Here is a 25,878-nt window from a genome sequence, read left to right as displayed (position 1 = left end):
GTTTGCACTGCGCAAATTGCTGCACTTCCTGAAACAGCAGCTTTTCAAAAGCACTCGAGGACATCCTGAGAAGGTGTAAAATATCAGGCACTTTTACTTTCTATTTATTCTGAACAGTAGGGCTGTAGTTTTATTTTGAACCTGATAATTAAGCACATGACCAATAATACCCCGTTTCTTAAGGAGCAGATTGACAACAGGGAATACGCAGACTGAGAATCAAATTGTACACAGTCTTTATCACCTTTTCAAGACTCAAGATTGTTTAATGTGATTCCCAGTACACGAATGTAAAAGGGAATGAAATTATTATTACTCGAGCTGATGCAGCACAAAAATTCAGACAATAAGGACAATAAAGGACACAATAGATATATATGTATAGCTTAGTTTGTATGCATAGATTGATTGTATGTCCATAAAGTGACACTAGGCACAGGTGTATCAGTACTTAAAGCGACTTTGAGAGGAAATGATAAAGTAGTGGTGGTTGGGGAAAGGAGGATTATTGGGTGCAGGTGTTGATCAGCCTACTGCTTGGGGAGAGTAACTTTTTGAGTCTGGTAGGCCAGGTGTGGATGCTACGTAGCCTCCTCCCTGATGGGAGAAGGACAAACAGTCCATGAGCAGGATGGGTGGGATCCTTCATGATGTTATTGAACCTTTTCCAGCACCTTTCTGTATTTCTGTGCTAATGGTGGCTTGGGATGTGGGGGAAGGCTAAGAAGAAAGTCAAATATCAGTTAGGGGTCATCTGTTGTGTTCGGTGCTCCCAATGTGGTCTCCTCTACATTGGTGAGACCCATCATAAATTGGAGGACCACTTCAAGCACATCCACCATGAGCGGGACTGATGTGTGGCCAAATATTTTAATTCCGATTCCCGTTCCAGTTCCAACGTGTTGATCCATGGCCTCTTGTGCCAAGATGAAGCCACCCTCCATTTGGTGGAGCAACATTTTGTATCCATCTGGAGTACCCTCCAACCTGATGGTATGAATGTCAATTTCTAATGGTGAACAAATTCCCTCCCCACCCTTCTGCCCTTCCTCTATTTCCCACTCTGACCTTTCACTTCTAATCTGCCTGTTACTTACCCCTGGATTCCCCCCTCCTTCCGCTTATGTGTGTTGCTCTGGATTTCCAGCATCAGCAGATTTTCTTGTGAGATCAATTAGTTTTTGTTATCATTGTTTCCCTGTAGATCATTGAATATTTTTTAAAGTTGTTCCAATCCTGTGCATTTGTGAAAATTGTTTTATGGCAAATTATGCATAGAGCTTTCCTTCCTTAAGCAAGGAGGCGGCATGGTAGTGTAGCAGTTAGCGTAATGCTCTACAGCGCCAGTGATCGGAAGATTGTGGTTCAATTCCCGCTGTTGTCTGATAGGAATTTGTGCGTTCTCCCCATGACCGCATAGGTTTCCCCTGGGTGTTCTGATTTCCTCTCTCATTCCAAAAATGTAAGCATTTGTAAGTTGTGGGTACAATATGTTGGTGCTGATGACCCTTGTGGGCTACCCCCCAACACATCCTTGGACTGTGTTGGCTGTTGACACAGACAACACATTTCGCTGTATCTTTCAATATTTTAATGTACCATGCACATGACAAATAAAGCTAACCTTTAAATAGCAAGTAGTTGTTATCGTGACAGGTTCCCCTTCCCCCAAAAGATAAACTAACCCTACCAAGAAACCAAATATCCAGCAAGGTCATTGATATTGAACTGGAGATGAATATAGTAATTTTATGCATTTCACTGTAGTGCTGCCACACAAAAGAAAAACAAATTTCATGACATATGTGAGTGATGATAATCAAGTGACCTTGCCTGGTGTCTCAGGGCTGTCTGCACTCTCACCACCCCCTGCCCTTGGAACTACTCCTCTGCCACCTGTACCACACCCCTCCCACGGCGCTCCACCCTCGGCCATTCCCAACATCCTTTGCTTTTGCCAGATTTACAGACTCGTGGTCCACTCCATGCTGACAAATACAGTACTTAGGCACCCTGGCTCAATATATACCGTATATGGAGAAACAAGAAAGTGGTGAGCTAATAATAGGTTCATTGTCCATTCAGAAATCTGTCGGAGGGGAAGAAGCTGTTCCTGAAATGTTGAGTGTGTGTCTTCAGGCTCCCGTTTCTCTTCCCTGATGACCGCAATGAGAAGAGGGCATGTCCTGGGTGATGGAGGTCCTTAATGACAGATGCTACCAGACCTCCCTGATTATCTTATGGCTTCTGATATTTGGTGAATGAGTGGCTCCTTTGTATTCAGAACAGTAACTCAGCACTAGACTTTGGGAAAAATTGCTATTTGAGTGTAAGTGGAAATAAATTTTTGAAGTGCCTTTTAGAAGTTGTTAATGTTTTTATATTGAGGAAAGAATCAGTCTAAATCTATTTATAATTTAAATTAAAATAAGTAATGTTACACTATCTTCTGGGTGAAACTCAAATTGAAAATACATCTTCTATAATCAGAATCATTATTTTGGCTCACTCAACCAGTGAGGAAGACGTTATTAACAATCGGGGCTTGTCTGCTGTTAACTCTGATCTCTCTGGGTAATGGCAGTAATGACCTAGCATCTTGATCTGGGGAGAGCTTATCAGTCTGATTTTTGTCTGTCTCTTCTCCAAGACTGCCAGGATTTTCCCCCTCCCCTCCCGCTACCCAACCAGGATCCCTCTCACTCCCTCTTCCCCCCCCAACCAGCGACTGTCCGCCACCTCAGCAGGGCTCTAGCCCCACCACCCAGCCAGAGAGTACAAATGCAGGAAATAATTCGAGATGGTGTTGCTGACTCCTGTTTGCACCCGAGTGCTTATCTTGTCACATTTTGCTGCTGCAGTGATAGAGATTGCCCAGAAAGATGAAGGGTGATAAAATTCATGCACTTCAGAAAACTGTTGTCAATAATTACTAATGATCATTTTACTGTATGAAAGTATTAATATAATTTGAAACTTGTAATTGTATAATAAATTATTTGATTTTTATTCTTTGTGGTTCTATATTTATATAAAACTTAAAAGGACAGAAAGCATTACAGATCATCATAATGTGGTTTAACTCTTCCCGTTCTGATTCTGCATTAATTCACAAGGCAGTGCTAAACTACTACAGCACCTAATGGAAAAGAATAAACAGTCGACGTCTTGTGCTGAGACCCCTCAGCAGGTCTCTGCCTGAAACTTCAACTGTTTATTCATCTCCATAGATGCCACCTGACCTGCTGGATTCCTCTAGCATTTTGTGTGTCTTGCTCTGGATTTCCAGTATCTGCAGAATCTCTTGTGTTTCTGCTGAACTACCACACCTTATTAACTCACCTGGGTTATTGTCGTACACTACAGCTAGACAGCGGCTGATCAGACTCGAGGTAGCGAAATATGAATCTGGTACTGTGCCATTACTGAAGATAACTAGATCCAAGTTTGTAGTGGAATTTCAGTGATCTGTGCTGTAGCTCCTCCCCGGCTAGCCGTCTCCCAGGAGGGTCAAAGTATACTGAGTGTCTGCTGCTGTCGAGTGACAGATCGGTAAGGCTCTAATGCATTCCAGTATATACGAGAGAAATTAGATGGAGCTCTTTAGAGAGGCTGCTGCAAGAGGAAATATTCCACAGTGCTGCAGTCATCCTCTGGTCTGCTTGCGAACATTTCCTTTGGCAGAGGATTGAGAGAGAAGGAGGAGCGATGCCTGGAGGGGCCATTTGAATTCTGCGGCAAATTGGGCTGAGATTCGGAAGTAGCATCACATTGCAGTGTTTGTCACTGAGGCACCGGTCTGGACTCTTCTGCAGTTTAAACCTTCAAGGAAAGCTGAGAGACTTGTATTTCAAATGTTGTGGCTTTCTAATTTATTTTTTTTAATCAGTCTCTTCCTTTTGACAAATTGTAGAGTTACTGTGCTGATATTTTGAGGCTAAAATTAGCTTCATTTCCACAAAAGGTTTTTTTTTGTCGTTTTGACTCGACGAAGCCACATGTGAGGGAGGATTGGAGCTTAACGAAACAGAAAATATATGCATATGTTTACTTTAAACAGGGGAAAGGCAGGTGTCATGTCCCCCTCTTTGTCTTCCAGTCAATGGCACAGCCTATTCATGCCAGCATTTGTCTTCATTTCTTAAAGAATAGAAAGCATGGCAACTGTAAGGGTCAGCTCTGTCACCTTGTGTCCTGTTGAGGCTGATGGCTGTTTGCAAGGGAAATTGCAATGCTGATAATACTGAACGGAGTCGCTCAGATAGTAAACGAGTGAGGCAGAAGCCTGAGACACCGCAGCAGTAACCCAGCCAAGAATGACATCTGTTTGGGCCGTGCAGAACCGAAGTATGAACTCTTCCCTGGATGCAAACAATACCAGCCGACCATTCTGCCTTTTGGGATTCAGTTACTACGAAACAGTTAACATCTGCCTCCTGGAAATAACCATCATTGTTTTTCTGACAGTGTTAATCATTTCAGGTAATCTCATTGTCATATTGGTATTTCATTGTGCACCCCTTTTGAATCATCATACCACAAGTTATTTCATTCAGACTACGGCGTTCGCTGATCTATTTGTTGGAGTCAGTTGCCTGGTTCCGTCTTTGTCCCTTCTTCACTATCCGACTGGATCTCATGAATCTTTAACGTGCAAATTCTTTGGATATATTGTGTCTGTCCTGAAAAGCGTTTCAATGACCTCTCTGGCCTGCATCAGCGTTGATCGATACATTGCAATTACGAAGCCGCTATCTTACAATCAGCTGGTCACACCGTGGAGGTTGCGTGCCTGCATTGTTATCATCTGGATATACTCCTGCATCATATTCCTTCCTTCTTTCTTTGGCTGGGGAAAGCCAGGTTATCATGGGGACATATTTGAATGGTGTGCTAATTCCTGGGAGACAAACGTGTACTTTGCAGGGTTTATTGTGGTTTTGCTGTATGCCCCGGCTGCATTTGTGGTCTGTTTTACCTATTTCAACATATTCAGAATATGCCAACAACACACGAAAGAAATCAGTGAAAGACGTGCTCGGTTTAACCCTCAAGAAGGGACATCGACAGAAAATCCACCCAGCTCTGAGAAACATTATGCTATGGTTCTCTTCCGAATCACCAGTGTCTTTTACATCCTCTGGCTTCCGTACATCGTTTATTTCCTCCTCGAGAGCTCCCACGTTTATCATAGCTCGGAGGTATCTTTCCTGACCACCTGGCTCGCCATTAGCAATAGCTTCTGTAACTGCGTAATATACAGCCTTTCTAACAGTGTCTTTCGGAAGGGGCTCAGGCGCCTCTCGGATGCCGTCTGTGCTTCATGTATCTGGTATGTGGAAAGCAAAAACCCTTCAATGCCTGGGAGTAAAAGATCTTCCAATGACTGCAATGCTTGAGAAGGATAAGGGGCGACATATTCTGCCCAGCTCATTGCATTGCTTCAGCTCCAATGTGATTTGAATTTATTGAACTGGGGGCTCAAGTTTGGTTGTGGTACTGAGTAGTTCTCGGGCAACTTCTGGGGTTTACATCACAATTCATTGAATGCATAGCCTTTCACAAGAAGTAATCAATAATGAGACAGAAAACTTAAACAGAAACTTTGCTGCTCTCTTTTAATTCCTGTCGTCATTCACATTCCAACATGTCAGTCCATGCCTCCTGTTCTGCCGTGATGAGGCCATGCTCAGGTTGGAGGAGCAACACCTCGTATTCCATCTGGGTAGCCTCCAACCTGATAACACGAGCATCGATTTCTCCAATTGCTATCATTTATTTTTGCCCCTCCCTCTTATCTCTTCTATTCCCCACTCTGGCCTCTTACCGCTTCTCCTCCCCTAGCTATCACTTCTCTACTATGTCCCTCCTCCTTCCCCTTTCTACCTTTCTTTCCTATTAGATTCCTCCTTCAGCCTTTTGCCTTTTCCACCCATCACCTCCCCAGCTTCTCACTTCGTCCCCTCCCTCCCCACACCTGGTTTCACCTTCCACCTTCTAGCTTGCCTTCCCTCCCCTCCCTCCATCTTATTATTCTGGCTTCTTCCCCTTCCTCTCCAGCCCTGATGAAGGGTCCCAGCCCAAAATGTCAACTCTATTCATTTCCATGGGTGCTGTCTGACCTGCTGAGTTCATCCAGCATTTTGTGTGTGTAACTCTCTTTTCACCTGTTCATAGTTGTGTATGAACTGTATTTATGATTCCTTCTAGGGAATTGAAATATTTATGGGCCAAATGTTTTAATTTCTTATTGCACTGTACAAGAACTTCCAGAAAGTACTTGTTTCCGTGGACAATATAATTATTGTACTCTGATTTGTAATTAACTGTGAATTCTAACCATAAATAACCAACTTAACCCTAGAAATTCTGACCCATTTGAAGATGGTCTACTAATGGATGGTATTCTATTTGCAGTCTCCTAAAAGTGTCTATGATATCTCCTGTTTGACATTCTTAGCACAAAATCTTTAATATTGTGCCAAAGAACTAAACTATGTGGATAATTTATTTAATTTCCATTTGATAATTCTATTAATTAATTGGCATAAGTCAGAGATGGGTCAAAGCTTAAGCCGTTTATTTAAAGAACTGGCCTGCGTTGTTTATATTGGATGAAATGTGTATAGTAAAGGATTAGGTTTTCAGAATCATCAAATTTGGAGAAAAATGTCTTCAGTTTATATAATTGTTTTTCCATATGGAAATCTTTACTTTGATGTGAGTTTTTAAAAAAACTCCCAGAAACCCTTTTTTCTTAAATTTCAGAATTTCTGGTCAAAATTGAAACAGTACTTCAAACTTGCGGTAGCTTTTTAAAATTATTGTGTTCTTTATCTTATTGTGGTTTTGTTTGTGCTGCATCAGATCTGGAGTAACAATTATTTCATCTCCTTTACACTTGTGTACTGGAAATGACATTAAACAATCTTGGTTGTTTGATATATAATGTTTGGGTGGGTGTTAAATGTCTTTGTATCTTTTAATTATGTATTTTTTGCCAGTATTAATTAATATTGTTGGAAAATAATGCAATTAAAGTTCGGGTCAGCATAATGTACTATCCAAATTGTAACTGAAGCTTTAATCTGATATTTTAATAAATAGTAAATAGACAATTAAAAACTAGCTATATTGGGAGGCAATTCTTGTGTTCTCTGTAAAGGAAGGTTAAAGTTCTTTCTTTTCTGCAGGAAATTAAACTGCTGACAGAGATTTTGCCTAGGTACCGTTTCTTTCTCAGAGCGATTTGAGTTGTTGAGTTCTGAGCCCGTTTATAGGATTGTACTTCTAAACTAACAGTGGCTGCTCGTTCTTTGATAATTGCCATCGGCGTTGCCTGCGCCGTTGAGCTGTGCAAAATGGTTGCTGAGTCTCCACCGATTTGGTTGTATTCTCAGTCTGCTCAAATCAGAACCATAAAATAATGTTTCTGACAATCAATCGCTGCTTTAGTTTGAACTCCAAAGTTTAATGACGCCAATATTTTATTTTGGAGCTATCCACTATGTAGTACAGAAAATTTACAGAGTGAAGTGGACCAGAATAAACAGAATGTTAGATCTGGAAAGATGTTTAATAAAAGTCCAACATCTGCAATATTGACTCCTTGTATTTTTTGCTTGCTTCGAAATGGAATGTGTGATAATGTGTGATTCTTGCCTACATTTTTCAGTAAAGGACACTTCAAGCTGCTTCTTTTGTCCCGGATATTTAATTTTATAACAGAGCCGAGAAATTGTAGTATAAATAGGTCTCAAGGTAGCCTGAATGCTTTCTCATTTATAAAGGATGACAGTTTGGCACTTGTGATGAACGATACTATTTGACTGATCCATTTACACCCATAGATTTAGTTTTGGGACAGATGTGAAAATCAGTCTTGTGTTCAGAAATCTATTGTGGAAAGTGCATTAGTGGTTTTATTATGTAGTAAAAACATGAGAAAAGGCCAGTGGTTAGAAATGATGGCCATAATAGAAAACCAGGTTAGAGCTTGTTTGATATGTGTGTTCACTAATTTAATTGAAGTGTAAACTCTATTCATATGTCGCATCCTGTGAGCGTTGCCAGCACATGGGGATCCAGAAAAATCTACATAGCATTATCTCATCGCGCCTGGATTTCAAATAATCTTTTATAAGAAACAGACTAGTACAGCATAGAAATAGGCCATTTGGTCCATCTAGTCCATGCTGAACTGTTAATTTGCCTAGTGCCATTGATTCATACCTGAACCATCGTCCACCATTCTCCTCCCTTCCGTGTACCTTTCCAAACTTCTCTTAAATGTTGCATTTGAACCCACATCCACCACTTCCACTGGCAGCTCATTCCACACTCTCACCACCCACTGAAGCAGCTTCCCCTCATATTCCCCTTAAACATTTCACCTTTTACCCTTAATACATGACCACCAGTTCAGGTCTCACCCAACCTTAGTGGGAAAAGCATGCTTGCATTTAACCTATCTATACCACTCATAGTTTTGTATATCTCTATAAAATCTTTGCTCATTCTTCTACACTCCAGGGAATTAAGTCCTCATGTATTCAAGCTTTCCCTATATCTCAGGTCCTCAAGTCCCAGCAATACCCTTGTAAATTTTCACTGTACTCTTTCAATCTTACTTACATTTTTCTTGTGAGTAGGTAACCAAAACTGGACACAGTACTCCAAATTAGGCCTCACCAACGTCTGGTACAACTTCAACGTAACATCCCAACACCTGTACTCAGTACTTTGATTTATGAAGGCCAATGTTCCAATAGCTTTCTTTACAATCACACTATCTATGTGTGATACCACTTTTGAGCAATTATATAAAATTAATACTTTGGAATTAATGTTTTAGAAAGGATATAACATTTTATTTGTCCCTCCTGTGGTGGAAGTGAGGGGAGCAGTATCCATTTACATGTAGGAAGGTTGAAAAGAAATGTGCTGGGTTGGGGAGGGGGGTGTGAAAACAAAGGAAAATCTGTACTGGCCTTGTTGTCCATCTGTCTGTGTGTCAGAGATGAGGTTCTGAGCAGCCTGTAGTCAGGGGTAAATGATGTAATGAATAATAGATATATCAATGCAGTTAAGCCTTTTCACAAATAATTTCAGAAGTATTAATTGCAAGTTGAGTTATTTGCAAGTATTGGTAGTAAGTTTCCTGGATACCCAAAATAAACTGGAAAGTGGAAAAATAGTCAGCAGGCTGAGCAGCATTTTATAAAGAAATATTTTACGTTTTGGGCTGATTGCCAGATTAGTTGGGTCTCGTTACAGGGAATGCTGGCAGTAAAGCTATTTTCAGCCAGATGGATTATACTGTTTGAGGAATATGTGTCTTGTCTTGGGTAATTTGTATAATCCAAATCTGAGTGTAATAAAATTAAAAGTACATTGGTTGTCGAAGTATGTACACCATACACAACCTTGAGATTTGTCTTTTTGCAGGCAGCCACAAAACAAAGAAACACAATAGAATTGACAAAAAACCTACATCGCAAACGCAGTCATATATCCAGTGTGCAAAAAAGAATGAATATTTGTTGCAAACAAAAAAAAGGTAGAACTTCCATAAAGGTTTCTCTGCATCATAATACGGAGAGAACCTTTCAAATTACATTCATGGTGATGGCATTTGATTTTTATTCGTCTACTAGAAGTGTATTATTCGTGTAATAAACCAGTGGTTACAGTTGGGTAATGTTTTAAAATAACCTCCCTCAGAATCAGGTTTAACATCACTGGCATATGTCATGAAATTTGTTTTTTTTTTCAGCAGCAGTACATTGCAATACATAATAAAAACTATAAATTGCAATAAGCAGTGTGTGTGTGTGTGTGTGTATGTATTTCTCTATCTGTATATCAAAACAATGGGAAAAATACTGAGGTGCTGTTCATGGGTTCATTGTCCATTCAGAAATCTAATGGCAGAGAGGAAGAAGTTGTTCCTAAAGTGGTGAGTGTGTATCTTCAGTCTCCTGTACCACCACCTTGATGGTAACAAAGAGAAGAGGGCTTGTCTTGCATGAGGGGGGTCCTTAATGATGGACATTGCCTTCTTGGAGCATCACCATTTGAAGCAACTGGGTTCTTTCTCCATTAGGCTTTAAGAATATTAGCAGAAACATGAAAAAGGTTGTCAGTGCTGACACTGCATGGATTATACGTCAATAAAGTATATTTCACAGCAGATGGATATTATAGTAAAGTAGTGACTGACCTCATATTTCATTCATTTGTTATGTACTGAGTCACATGACATGGGTGATCATGGTCTTTCCAGACCATGATTGTTCTTGGCAATTTTTTCTTCAGAAGTAATTTGCCTTTGGCTTTTTCTAGGCAACATCTTTACAGGACGGTGACCCCAGCCATTATTAATACTCTTCTGAGATTGTCAAATAACCAGGACTTGTGATGTACATCAGCTGCTCATATGACCACCCACCGCTACTCCCCAGGCTTCATGTGACCCTGATTGGGGAGCTAAGCAGGTGCTACACCTTGCCCCAAGAGTGATCTAGGTTAACAGAAGGAAGAACTGCCTTACACCTCCTGTGATAGAGAAGTATCTCCACCCTGCTATCCTACCTCATATTTGTAATTTGGAATAAATAATTCAAATATCTATTTCCATAGATATGGATTAGTTGTTAATTTACTTAAATCAAAAGGCTAACATTTCTAATACATTGTCAAAATGTTCCAGGAGCATTATGCCCTCCTGATCACTTTTGATCCCTATTATCCTCTCTTATCCTTGTTTATCCTTCCTTTTCTCTGTTTACAAGCATGTTTCAATGGGATTTGATATTCTCAGTTTTCTAGGTGAAACTTAAAAAGAAAGTAAGGCATAAGCACTCCTGAAAACAGTTCATTGCTGGAAAAGTTTAATTTATGGTTGTTGTTGGTTTGAAAAGCATTCTGACTGGTGTGGACTACTGCACAGGATTGAAGTAAGCTGCAGAGTTTTAAAATTATTCAGCTCCATCATGGGTACTAGCCTCCATAGTATCCAAGGCATTTTCAAGGAGCATTCCCTCAGAAAAGTGGCTTATAATCATCAAGGACCCCTACCACCCTCATCTCATTGTTAATGTCAGGAAGGAGGTACAGGAGCCTGAAGGCACACACTCAGTGATTTCGGAACAGCTTCTTCCCCTCTGCCATCCGATTTCTAAATGGATGTTGAACCCTTGAATACTACCTCACTACTTTTATTTTAAAAAATAAGTTTTTGAACTACTTATTTTAATTTTAACTATCTAATATACATACTGTAATTCAGTTTTTTCCTAATTTGTCATGTATTTCCTTGTATTGCTGCTGCAAAGTTAATAAATTCCACATGTGGCAGTGATATTAAATCTGATTCTGATATGATATGGGTGATTTTGCTGTACTTTTTATTACTGAGTTGAAATGCAATACTTTAGTGTAATTATTAAAATCTGCAGAAATGGATTTCAGATGTGTAAGGTCACTCTTTTATGAAAATGCTATTTTATTTACATTTCAGGTATTAATATTTTAAATGTCAGGGTACTTTTTAAATGTATGAAATATTGAAGAACTTAATTTCAGCTTGCTTGTGTTCCCATACACCAGAAATTGCAACCTGCCGCTCTCTGTCTGAAACCTCTCAGCCCAACTGCTGTATCCCTGTGTAGGTTTGATGGGCACCATGTTATACAGGACCACAGCTGTTTCGCAAGAGGATGAATGCTTTTATTTTTCCCTCCAGGACTTTGCAGTGGAAATTACAGAGTCGCCGTCAGCATTGTGTTGTTTCTCTGAGAATCTGCGAGCGACATAAATTGCTTGTGTGGTTTAGGACAAAAATCCTAAAATCACTGCTCATGGTCTGGTCGACCACATTGCCTGAACAATGACCACATTGTTCATTGCCTTGTCCAATAGAATCAAGGGAAGTTGCTTGAAATGTCCAAAAATTTTTAACTACAGTGGATTCCGGTTAATTGGGACCTGTACATTTTGCCCCAATTAAGCAGTTGGCCCAAAGTTTCATGGAAATTGTTTAAAAGGGCAAATTACCGTTTAACTGAGTAACAAATTATGTATTTAAATAAAATACAAAGTAAATTAAAACACTACTGATACTACTACAATACTGTAAAACTGTTCATTAGTTCTGAATAGTTATCAGCCGAGGAATTCATCTAGTGTATGGTGCTGTTGAACGACTGTAAATAAACAAAATCGGTGCAGACACCTAGTGCAGATAAGAGACTGCCTTCATTGATTCCCTCCATGAAGTAGTGTCAGAAAAAAAAACTTTTTAAAATTAGGCATCTGTCAGCCCAAATGAAATATATAACACAAACACAAGCCACTAACGTAACTGTTCATTGTAAGTATCTAATGGCCACACAAGTGCACACAATTGACTCGTTAGACATTGTTGCACCTTCTAAATCATTATTTTCATTGTAACATTCAAGATGATTGTCAATATCTTCAAATTCTCTGTACTTCCTAACTTGAGGTAGTGAAATCATTCCATATTCACTCCTGGCCATTTCTGTCATCTCCAAGATGTTTGAAACCGTGGAGAGCAAATCAGTTCTGAATTGTCTTACTGCGTATTTCTCGCATACTGTCAGTGACAAAAATGAGTCTTTTGAACACAAATACACACAACTAACACTATTTAAAACTTTTAACTCTGGGCTTGGATAAATATTTAAACTCTTGACCTGCAAGTACTTTTTATGTTAAATAATAAAGGGTAGGCTGTATTCCCTGGGGTACTAAATTTAGCTGACCTTTGCATCCGTCCACTAACAGAGCACAGTACTGTAGTAATTTCATGTACCGCACTGTACTGCTGATGCAGAAAAAAACTCATGATATATGTGAGTGATGATGATTCTGATGCAGATAGATTACAAGTGTATTAGAGGAGAAGTAAGAAAGAATAAAAAATTAAGTTGCCTCAAACAGTCTAACGGGGGGGGGGGGGGGTCATCACTTCCCTGGTTATAGGTTGAGTCATTATAGACCCCAGTGGCTGAGGGTAAGAATGACCTCGTATAACGTCTTTGGAGCAGTGCAGTTGTCTTAGTCTGTTACTAAAACTGCTCCTCTGTTCAGCCAAGGTGGCATGCAGGGAGTGAGAAACAATGTCCAGAATTGCCAGGATTTTCCGGAGGGTCCTTTGTTCTACTACTGCCTCCAGTGTGTCCATTTTGACTCCTGTAACAGAGCCAGCAGTTGTAATCAGTTTATTGAGCCTGTTGACATCACCCATGTTGATGCCATTGCCCCAGCACACCACTGCATAGAAGATTGTACTATAGACAATAGACAGTAGGTACAGGAGTAGGCCATTTGGCCTTTCTAGCCAGTACCGCCATTCACTGTGATCATGGCTGATCATACACAATCAGTACCCTGTTCCTGCCCTCTCCGCATATCCCTTGACCCCGCTATCTATAAGAGCTCTATCTAACTCTCTCTTGAATGCATCCAGAGGCTTGGCCTCCACTGCCTTCTGGGGCAGAGCATTCCACATATCCACCACTCTCTGGGTGAAGAAGTTTTTCCGCATCTCTGTACTGGTGACAACAGACTGGTAGAACATGTGAAGGAGAAACCTGCATATCCCAAAGGACCTCAGGAAGTAGTGGTGACTGTGGCCCTTCGTGTACACAGCCTCCATGTTGGTGCTCCACTCAAAGTTTGTCATCCAAGTGCATCCCCAGGTAATTGTAGGTCGTCACCACATCCACATTCTCACCATCACCTCTCATCCTCTACCACTCCAAGGAGCAAAGGCCAAGTACTCCAAATGAGGTCTAACTAAGGTCTTTCATAACTCTAAAATTACCTTATGACTCTTGAACTCAATTCCATGGTCGATGAAAGCCATTACACCATACTCCTTCTTGACAACACTGTCAACCTGCGTGGAAGCTTTGGGTGTCTTATGGACACTGACCCCAAGATCTCACTGATCCTTCACACTGCCAAGAGTCTAACCATTAATATTATATTCTGTCTTCAAATTTTTGTTTAAGGATAAAGGGTAAGCCTTTTAGGACCGAGATGAGGAAAAACTTCTTCACACAGAGAGTGATGAATCTGTGGAATTCTCTGCCACAGGAAACAGTTGAGGCCGGTTCATTGGCTATATTTAAGAGGAAGTTAGATATGGCCCTTGTGGCTAAAAGGATCAGGGGGTATGGAGAGAAAGCAGGTACAGGGTTCTGAGTTGGATGATCAGCCATGATCATACTGAATGGCAGTGCAGGCTCGAAGGGCCGAATGGCCTACTCCTGCACCTATTTTCTATGTTTCTATCTACAATGTGGAATCAGAGTACAAGGTTAATGGGAGGATTCTCAAGTTGATGTAACAGTGGTTAATGTCCTGACGAAGGGTTTCGGCCCGTAATGTTGACTGCTCATTTCAATGGATGCTGCCCGACCTGCTGAGTTCATCCAGCTTCTTTGTACGTCCTGATTTCACCACAGCATCTGCAATATACTTTGTGTTTAATAATGTCATAATTGAAATCAGTTAATTATAGGCAAAATGCTGCATTGCAAGTTTTTAAGTGTATCGCTAGTTGGTTATAATGTGCAATTGCAGGTAGCTTATGCATCATTGCAATGACTATAAAGAGTAAATGCCTAAAATTGACTGACCTGTTCATTCTGGAAAAAAAATAGTTTCCAAATCCGCTTGACGTATTTGTGACATCTATGAAAGTACAGCATTGGACAGGCCCTTCAGCCTAGGGCAGGGGTCAGCAACCTTTACCACTGAAAGAGCCACTTGGACCCGTTTCCCACAGAAAAGAAAACACTGGGAGCCGCAAAACCCGTTTGACATTTAAAATGAAATAACACTGCATACAACGTTTTGTTTTGCCTTTATGCTATGTAGAAACAAACTATAATGTGTTGCATTTATGAAATTGATGAACTCCTGCAGAGAAAACGAAATTACATTTCTGCATGCAACAAAAACATTTTGAACTCCGAAAAAAAGACGTTGGGTTGAAGGTTACTTTTAAGTAAAATACTCAACGTCTATTTGAGTCCTTCTTGTATTTATGAAAAACGCCAAACTTAAATTTGCCGCCAGCAGCAAACCAAAAATAATGTCAGCCAGCTGTCAACCTGAAAAATAAAAGGACTATTTCACTGAACAATGAAAACATATGAATATACGTAAAATAATAGGCAATTAAAATATTTATCATACTTGGTCAGGTTGACTCACACCTGACAATGCAGTCGTATTCAGTAGGGATGGATCGATGCTTAGGGGAATGACCAGGAAGGATAATGTGTTTTTTTCCTCTCTGAACTCACAGAAGCGTTTCCCAAACGATGTTTGCATTGCGATGATTGCAGAATGTAAATACTCCGAATTTATCATGTCGTGACCTCGTTTGAACTCTCTCAAATTGGGGTAGTGAGACAATGTGCCTTTCTGTAAATCTCTGGCAAGCACTGTCAACTTGCGCTCGAATGCCAAAACATCCTCCAACATGTGCAGGGCTGTACGTCCTTTCCCCTGAAGAGCTGTGTTCAGCGTGTTCAGGTGCGCTGTCATGTCTACCATGAAGTGTAGCTTTTCCAGCCACTCTGGCTGTTCCAGCTCAGGAAAGTTGAGCCCTTTGCTGCCCAGGAAAGTTTTCACTTCTTCCAGACACGCGACAAAGCGTTTCAGCACCTCCCCTCTGGACAGCCAGCGATAAAAACACGTTGTAGCGGTGTGCTACACGCAGTCAGTAAACTGCAGTCAAAGATAGCTTTATTCGAACTAAACAGCCTTGCTTTTAAGCCTCCCTCAACCCGCCCCCCATGGGCGCGGATGCTGCAAAAGACACGTACTCACAAACCCCCGTAGGCTATCTCCCTTAGCCTGAACGCTGGCTAATTGTGAGCCGGTTCCAATGTCGCCACAACGTCTTATTTAGATTGTACAAGATCACCATAATCTTCAAATTTAGAATTACATTTCAAAAACTAACAAACTAACATAAAATACATTTTAATTAAATACTGACCAATTATTTCCCAAAGCAACAGGGAGCCGCAGCACAGACGTAAAAGAGCCACATGTGGCTCCGGAGCCGCGGGTTGCCGACCCCCGGCCTAGGGTATTATCCCAGCATTTTAAACTACTCTAAGATCAATCTAACACATCACTCCCACATTGCCATCCACTTTTCTTTCAGCCATGCGCCTGTCTGAGGGTCTCTTAAACTCCCCTGATGTGTATATCTCTACAACCACTCTTACCAGCGTGATCCATACACCCTACCACTCTGTGTGAAAAAAATACAACCTATCTCTGACGTCCTCCCTATACTTACTATCAATCACCTTAAAATTATGCCCTTTCATGTTACCCATTTCCACCCTGGGGAGAGAGGCTGTCCACTTTATCACTGCCCCATAAACACCTCTTATTCTCCTTCACTCCACCTGTTCACTCAATCTTTACTCATAAGGCATGCTCTCTAATCCAGGCAGCATCCTGCTTTATCTGCTCTGCACTCCCTCTAAAGTTCCCACTTCCAATAATGAGGCGATCAAAACTGAACACAATATGATTTTAAAAGCAAAAACATACTGAATCTGAAGTAATTATGATGGAAAATTAAAGCCACTGAGTATTTTTAAAGTAAGTTTCATTAGAAACTGTTGACTGAAACCTGCTTGGTGAGGGTTAATGTTATTCAGATTCATTCACTTGGTAACCCACTAAGGCCTTGATTGCTCAGTTTTGTAATCAGAATTGGTACTAATAGATTGTGAATTTGATCATACTGTTAAATTTAATTGTTTTTGGAAGCACTTAGCCAATTAAGGGGGTGGGGTCTTTTTCTGGAGTGCCCTGATAGCATGTTTAACATGATGTATCATTATTATATGTTCATTTTAATCCAGGTCCTTGCAGTAATTGATGTAGGTTAGCACTGCTGCAGGGTACAGTTCTGCATAATGGCACCCCAGTGCTTCCCTTTTCTTCCAGTGTTTCCAGACAGATTGTTCCGGCTTTTATTTGAAATCTAGCCCTGCTGACTTTTATTTTGTATTTTTGGCACCTTTCATTTTGAAAAATCAGTTTGACTACTTTAGGAGGGCAGCCATTTTGTCTTTTGGTGGAGTTTTTTGTTGCACTGAAGTACATACACTCAATCCTGTGTTGTCTTTCTTCCACTTTTTCAACAATATCGATCTCTTTTTACTTTTAATCAGTGGTATGTGTGAGTACTGTCCAAATAAAGCACCTGGGGCTTGGACGCTGTGTCCCAACTGCTGTGTTCAGTTGATTGGAGTTTGGCTTACAGTTAAATCTCTTGCTACTTCACACACAAGGAGGGCAGAAAACAGATGAATGGTCTGCATCCACTTTGTGAATTTAAGAAATCTGAAGGTAGTCAGAAATCCAATTGCTCATACTTTAAAGAAACATAAGAAGATAAGAAATAGAAGCAGGGGTAGGCCATCCGGCCCATCGAGCCTGCCCCGCCATTCAATAAGATCATGGCTAATCTGTCTGTAAACTCATCTCCATCTACCTGCCTTTTCCCCATAACCCTATCTAACTGTGTCTTAAGTATATTTAATGAAGAAAATAAGTTAATCCTTATGTTGAAAGGTTGGTTCTCTGCTGATAAGGAAATGTCAGATGTTACTGTCAACATATTCTCTCTCTTCCTCACCCTTCCCCTCCCTCAGTGTGGTTTTTAGTCTTTTTTTAATTGGGTGATTTGGGTTTCTTGGTTTGTGGCTGCCTGTATGCAGACAAATTTCAATGTGCATAATTTATGCATTCTTTAATAATATGCTTTGGATCTTTGCATCTTTAGAAAATGTAAATAATACTGAGCATATGAGTTGTAGAATCTTGAAAGTGAGCCAGTAGGTTGTGGAATCAGTTCAGAGACATTTTGTTTAGTGAAGGAAAAACTTCTACTCAGCACCTTAAAGGCACTTGGCTCTGCCTATCAACTGCCAGGCTCACTCACCCCTACCATATCTTCTTATAGCACCTATGTCCCCAGTTTTGATGCAAGGACTGAACTGTTGGGCATCCATCTGCCTCCAAAGCTGCTGCCTGACATACTGAGTTCCTCCAGCAGTCTGTTTTTAACTCCAGATTGTGGCATCTTCAGTAACGTATGTTTCTTTTCTTGATACTTGATCTTGGTTACAGTTTCTTGTAGAGCTGGATTATCAAGGTCAATTCACAGTTCAAAGTACATATATGTCACCATATACCACCCTGGGATATTTGCAGGCATTCACAAGAAAATAAAGAAATGCAATAGAATTTATGAAAAGCTATGTGTAAAATAAAGGTTGACAAGAGACCAATGTGCAAAAGACGTATCATGCAAATAGTAAAAAAAAAGTCATGTTACATTTCTGAAAGCTGGATGCCTGAATTGTCAGTGTTTCTATGCACTCTGCACTGGTAATATGGAGTCAAAATCTGTATCATTGCAGTATAGTTCCTGGAGTAAAAAGGTCAGAATCAAGTTTAATATCATTGCCATATGTCGTGAAATTTGTTGTTTTATGACAGCAGTATATTGCAATACAAATAAATTACTGTACATTATAAAATGTGTGTGTATGTGTGGATATATATATATATTTAATTAAATTGGATCGACATCAGATGCACGGCAACTCTGGCAGGATCTGCAGGACATTACTTCCTACAAAGCGAAACCCAATAGCATAATTGGCAGCGATGCTTCACTACCAGATGAACTCAATGCCTTCAATGCATGCTTTGAAAGGGAGAATATTAACTACAGCTGAGAAGATCCCTGCTGCACCTGATGACCTGGTGATCTCTGTCTCAGAGGCTGATGTTAAACTGTCTTTAAAGGCTCTGAAAACCTGTGCCAGCCAACTAGCGGGAATATTCAAGGAGATTTTCAACCTCTTAACTGCTATGGGCGGAAGTTCCCACTTGCTTCAAAAAAGCAACAATTATACCAGTGCCTAAGAAGAATAATGTGAGCTGCTTTAATGACTATTGCCCAGTTGCACTGACATTGACAGTGATGAAATGCTTTAAAAGATTGGTTATGACTAGACTGTACTCCTGCCTCAGCAAGGACCTGGACCCATTGCAATTTGTCTATCGCCACAATGGGTCAATGGCAGACACAATCTCAATAACTCTCCACACGGCTTTAGACCACCTGGACAACATAAACACCTATATCAGGATGTTGTTCATCGACTATAGCTTAGCATTTAAAACCAATATTCCCACAATCCTGATTGAGAAATTGTAGAACCTGGGCCTCTGTAATTGGATCCTCAACTTCCTAACTGGAAGACCATAATCTGTGCGGATTGGTGATAACATCTCCTCCTCGCTGACGATCAACTCTGGCGCACCTTGGGTGTGTGCTTAGCCCACTGCTCTGCTGTCTAAATACACATGACTGTGTGGCTAGGCATAGCTCAAATACCATCTATAAATTTGCTGACAATACAACTGCTGTTGGCAGAATCTCAGGTGGTGACAAGAGGGTGTACAGGAGTGAGATATGCCAACTAGTGGAGTGGTGCCGCAGCAACAACCTGGTACTCAACGTCAGTAAAACAAAAAAGCAGGAAGGGTAAGATGAAGGAACACATAACAATCCTCTAGAGCAGGGGTGGGCAAACTTTTTGACTTGAGGGCCACAAAGGGTTCTAAAATTTGACAGGGGGGCCGGACCAGGAGTAGATGGACGGAGTGTTTTGGTAATGCACCTCATAAGAGAAAATAAAATATCATGGGATATGTAGAAAACATGTGCTTTAATTTCAATTGAAAATAAACAAATGCATTACAACAAAATATCTGTCTTTGAAGTCCCATGGTATTTTGCTATTTATTGAAATGACTTTTAAAACACTGAAATTTAAATGAATAAAATACAGCTTTTTTTAATAGTAACAGTTATTATTTTAAAGCTCTGAAAATTCTGTTATCCTTCAAGATATTATCATCATCACTCTCCTCCTGACTGTCTTTATTTCAAAAATGGTAGGAGATGCAGGTCTACTTGTCCTGCTCCTTCTTATTCAATTGTCCCCTGTGCCAAAACTCAACAACGACCCGCACAATGACAAAGCAGGGAGAGCGCGCCGGTATGCGGAGCTCTGTGCTCGCAAATCCCCGCAGGCGATCTCTCTTAGCCGGAACGCTGGCTAATTGTGAGCCGGTTCGAATGTGCCAGGAAATGGGTCGCCACAAGGTCACAAAGTAAAGCGCAAATGTGGAGTAATACGCTGCACCTCAACAAAGGTCAATGTATATAGAGTGCGTCATCTATTGGGAAAACGCCAGAATTGCGGGGAGAAAACATTAACAAGGTTTATTAATATAATTTCATCAAGTTCTGCGGGCCGGATTAAAAAGCTTAACGGGCCGTAGTTTGCCCATGCCTGCTCTAGAGGGATCAGAAGTGGAGAGAGTGAGCAGTTTCAAATTCCTGGGTGTCAAGATCTCTGAGGATTTCACCTGGTCCCAACTTATCGATGTAGTTATAAAGAAGGCAAGACAGCAGCTATACATTGTTGGGAGTTTGAAGAGATTTGGCATGTCAACAAATACACTCAAAAGCTTCTGTAGTTGTACCGTGGAGAGCATTCTGACAGGCTGCATCTCTGGTATGGAGAGGCTACTGCACAGGACTGAAAGAAGCTGCAGAAGGTTGTAAATCTAATCAGCTCCATCTTGGGTACTAGCCTACAAAGTACCCAGGATATCTTTAGGGACCGGTGTCTCAGAAAGGCAGTGTCCATTATTAAGGACCTTCAGCACCCAGGGCATGACCTTTTCTCACTGTTACCGTCAGGTAGGAGGTACAGAAGCCTGAAGGCACACATTCAGCAATTCAGGAACAGCTCCTTCCCCTCTGCCATCTGATTCCTAAATGGACATTGAATCTTTGGACGCTACCTCACTTTTTAAAAAATATACAGTATTTCTGATTTTGCACATTTTTAATATGCATAATTGATCTACTTGTTTTTTTTCTCTCTGCTAGGTTATGTATTGCATTGAACTGCTGCTAAGTTCACAAATTTCATGTCACGTGCCAGTGATAATAAACCTGATTCTGATTCTAAATAGTGCAGAGAGAGGATAAAACTTGTGAGGAAACGTTCATGGTTCATTGTCCATTCAGAAATCTGGTGGTGGAAGGAAAGAAGCTGTCCTGAAACATTGAGTATGTGTCTTCAGGCTGCTGTAATAGAGGAATTATCTTTGGTAAATTTTAAGTTTTCATGTTGTTTTCATTTACTCTTAATATAACATAAAAAGGACAAACCTACAGAAGTGTTGTATTCACTGTAACAGTCCTTATGTTCTCAGCGGTATGATCATTGATTTCTCAAATGTCCAGTAATTTTTTTCTTCCTCCTTCCCTACTCTGGTCCCTCTTTTACCTCTTCTCTTGCCACCCATCTATCACCTTCCCCTGATGTTCCACCACTTTTCCCTTTCTCCCATAGTCCATTCTCTTTTCCTACTAGATTCATTCTTCTCCAGCTCTGTACCTTTTCCACCTATCACCTCTCTGCTTTTTTCTTCATCTCCCCTCCCCCACCCACCTGGCTTCATGTATCACCTTCTGTCTATCCTCCTTCCCCTACCCCCTGCCTTTTTATTCTGATGTCTTCCCCCTTCCCTTCCAGTCCTGAAAAGGACCTTGGCCAAAATGTCAACTGTTTATTCTTTTCTGTAGATGCTGCCTGAAGAGTCCTGAGGAGGTTCACAAGAATCATCCTGGCAATGAAAAGGTTAATGTATGAGGCCCCCTTGAAGGCCTGAACCTGTACTTGCTGGAGTTTAGAAGAATGAGGAGGGATCTCATTGAAAACTATTGAATATTGAAAGGCCTAGATAGAGTGGATGTGGAGAGGATGTTTCCTAAAGTGGGAGAGTCTAGGACCAGAGGACACAGTAGAATGACAATCCTTTAGTACAGAGATAAAGAAAAATTTCCTTAGTCAGAAGGTGGTGAATCTGTGAAATTTAGTGCCATGGACAACTGTGGAGGCCAAGCTATTGGGTACGTTTAAAGTGGAGGCTGACAGGTTCTTTATTAGTAAGGGTTCAAAGGTTATAGCGAGAAGTCAGGAGAATGGGTTGAGAGGGTTAATAAATTAGTTCTGATAGGATGGCAGAGCAGACTCAATGAGCCAAATGGCTTAATTCTGCTCCAGTGTCTTAGGGGCTTACAGGTTTGTTGATAGACGGTTGGTTTATAGGACCCTAAGCTCGCATATGGATGAATATTTGTAGAATGTTTTGTTCTGTGTCGTGCATTGCTTCTGATACCCATTTGCACTCAAATGTCTTAATTCCTCTATTTACAAAAAGGATGTGTTCTTGGAAAACTTTTTAAAGAGAATTGTGTAAATTGAAATGGCTGAATGAAATGCATTAGGCTAATTATATTGTACAGAGCACAGTGTGCTGTTTGTTGTAGCAGAAACATTGATTTATAAGTTGTGAACACTTACCCCAACCAGTCAATGGCATTATAGTGAAACTTTATAAATTGAATCATAGAATTACTGTAATCCAGACATCGTGAGGGTGATTGCCGTGTCTGGTTTGTAACTAGTCTGGTTACCCTCTCCTGGCACAGAATAGTTCAAAATGACAGCCTTGTAGAACTAATTGGTATTATCTCTCATGAGCTAATTCGAGTGTTACTGGACAGCACCTTTTGAACTGCTTGCTGTGGTTAGTGGTGAGGATAGACTAATGCTGGCATCACTGGGCAGGCACCGTACTTTTTCTGCCACTTTTACACTGATTTTGTACAGTACATCAGACTAATGGTGCCTTGAATGGAAATCTGATTGGGGAAATAGCTGAAATGCCTTGAGGGGCTAGCACTCAACATCTGTAAAAATACTCATGGATTACTTGTCCTTTATAAGATTTGACAGTGACTTTCCCATGTAGACAATTGAAGGCCTTTTATATATGTAGGCTTGTTATTAGCCAAAGCAGTGCTTAACTGAGATTTATAATTTTTTTCTCTTTCTGCGCAAAGTGCTTATTGCAGTAAACAGACCGATCCATCTTAGCTTGTTAAATACTTAAATAACACCAATGCAGTTTGAACTTCAGTGTCCTGATATACAAATGTAAAAATAACCTTTTATACATTATTAAGGCACAAAATGATGGATTACTTCAAAAATGTTCAGTAATTTAAGAACTAGATTAAATACAAATCAACATTTGAAGAACAATATGAATGCAAGATTTTGTGACTTAGAAAATTAATAACCTTTTTGTTTTGGATTAAACATTCCTTGGTTTTGTTACGCTCTGGTTCTCTAAATTGTGTATGCCGTTACTTCTGCTTGGGCCTGTCTATACGAACAATAGACCCTTGCTACCCATCAGCTATTGATGCTGGCGCAGTGGATATTTTTAACCTTTATTTGAAATAAGTTCCCTTTTAACCTCACAACCATGCTCTCACATATGTCTCTCCCTTGCCCTTTATCCTCTAGATTCTTTCACTTTTTTCTCAAGCACAAGAGATTCTCTGAGGGTCTCTGTCTGAAACATCAATTCTCTATTTCTTTCTGTAGATGCTGCCTGACCTACTGAGTTCTTCCAGTATGTTATGTGCATTCACTTTTCCCCCCTTTGATTTGTCTCCCTTCTACTTTTCCTTTTTTTATGCTGCTTTTAGTTCGTATTTGCCAGTCTTCTGTGCACTTCAGTGCCACTGCTGTTCGTTCAGAATGCGTCACAGTCATGGAGCGTTACGTACCCCGTAACTGGGTAACTTACCAGCAAAGATAGAGAGGTCCGTTGAAGTCTGATGGTACTACTTTAACAGTATTTATTGGTAAAAATACACAAAAATAATATCAATGCAAACATACAGATACTATACGTCATCAATACTAGATCAAAAGGTGCGGGTATAACAATAATCAATAAGAAATAGCTCTATCGTTGTCTAGGGGATAATGTATTGTCTGATGGAAATATAAAAGTCACTTTAGTTCATTCAGGCTGCAGCTTTTGGTTGGAGTCAAGAGAGAGAGATTTTTGAACTTGCCAGAGTTTCCTTTTTTATGATGTTGATCCTTCAAAATGTCGTTGGTGTCCTTTTCCTTTTAGCTAAGCCATTCTTCTGTTCTCAGTCCCGCCAATCCCAGGCAATGGGAAAGGACGCACGCGGGCCCCACCGGCTGTCGCTATTAAACACTGTCATGGGATTTCTAGCGTTTCTCCTGGTGCGTCTAAAGGGGTTGTTCCCCAGACCCTCTTTTATCCTTACTCACGGGGTCTCAGATGTCAATTAGGTTGGGATGGTGCCATCCCTCAACCAGCCCACTTTGGTCATTCCCTGAGGGCTTCAATGAATAGTACAGTACTCGATACACAATTCCGTCTCCCAGAGACAATGGCCGTTATCCGTGGCTTTGTCTTTCGGAGGCCCAGGACACATTCCAAACCTTGAGGATCCTGCGTGTCTCTCTCTCATTTCCTGGGTCCCAGACCCGAATTAATAGCGATCTTGCGATTCTCAAAAAGGAGGGGGCTACTTTGTACCCTTCGGCCCCTCCGAGTTGTGGCACATTCATAACAGGAGTTCAGCCCACATTGTACTGCACCAAATAAATTAATAATCAAATGCGCAACTAAACTAGTCCCCTGTGCCTACACAATGCCCATATCCTTTCATTTTCCTCATAGTCATATGCCCATCTAAATGTCCCTTGTGTCCCTCTACCACCACCCCAGGCAGCAAGTTCCAGGCACCCACCACTCTGTGCATTAAAAAAACTTGCCCCTTGCATTTCCTTTGAAATTATCTCTTCTCACCTTAAATGCATGCACTTTAGCAATAGGAAGCGGAAACAGGTCATTCATGAAGGGTCTTGGCCCAAAATGTTGACTGTTTACTCTTTTCCATAAATGCTGCCTGGCCTGCTGAATTCCTCCAGCATTGTGTGTGTGTGTGTGTGTGTTGCTTTGATGTAGCTCGTTCCATATACCGTCTGCTTGAAGTTGTCCATTTTTTAAAATCTTTCACCTCTCACCTTTAACCTGTGCCCCTCTGGTTTTCAGTTCACCTTTATGAATTATTGAAAGCTTACAACAGCTCAGGAGGAAGTGAAGCTATGGGCAGCTCTCACATTGTTTGTTCCTGGCAGCTCTTGCCTTCTTTATTACCATTTGTTAGACTTTGCTATTTGCCTTGCATTGGTGAGGGTTGAAGAGGTTCATGAGAATGATTCCGGGAATGACGGGGTTAACGTATAAGGAGCATTTGATGTTTGATGGCTTTTAGCCTGTACTCATTCGAGTTTAGAAGAATGACGGGGGAGAATCTTACTTCAAGGACTCTTCATCTCACATTCTCGATATTTGTTGCTTATTGTTTCTCTCTTTTGCATTTGCAGTTTGTTGTAGTTTATGCAGTGGTTTTTTGTTCATCCTATTGGATGTGGTCTTTCATCGATTCTATTGCGTTTCTTAATTTACTGTGTATGCCTGCAAGAAAATGAATCTCAGGGTTGTATATGGCGACATGTACTTTGACCGCTTGAACTTTGAAATTATGGAATATTGAAAGATCTGGAGAAAGTGGAGGAGTCTAGAACCAGAGGGTAGAGCTTCAGAATAGAAGGATGTCCCTTTAGAATAGAGATAAAAAGGAATTTCTTTAGCCAGAGGGTGGTGAATCTGTGGAATTCATTGCCACAGACGGCTGTGGAGGCCACGTCATTGATATATTTAAAATGGAAGTTGATAGGTTCTTGATAAGTCAGGGCATCTGAAGGTTATGGGGAGAAGGCAGGAGAATGGAGTTGAGAGGGATAA

At 40.7% G+C, this 25,878-nt stretch overlaps 2 protein-coding genes across 5 annotated transcripts in view; both read left to right on the top strand.

Annotated features, from left to right (window-relative positions):
• Positions 1-25,878, top strand: part of LOC132407441 (rab GTPase-activating protein 1) — a 243,889-nt gene that overhangs the window by 126,722 nt on the left and 91,289 nt on the right. The window lies entirely within an intron of this gene.
• On the top strand, positions 4,317-5,399 carry LOC132377496 (probable G-protein coupled receptor 21). Its single transcript, XM_059943773.1, has one exon. The coding sequence runs from the start codon at positions 4,317-4,319 to the stop codon at positions 5,397-5,399; it is 1,083 nt and encodes a 360-aa protein (XP_059799756.1).

The sequence above is a fragment of the Hypanus sabinus genome, chromosome 18 (assembly GCF_030144855.1).
Source record: "Hypanus sabinus isolate sHypSab1 chromosome 18, sHypSab1.hap1, whole genome shotgun sequence".
NCBI classification, from domain to species: domain Eukaryota; kingdom Metazoa; phylum Chordata; class Chondrichthyes; order Myliobatiformes; family Dasyatidae; genus Hypanus; species Hypanus sabinus.
Note: the sequence above shows the minus strand (reverse complement) of the source record. Positions and strands in the feature narration are given on the sequence as shown.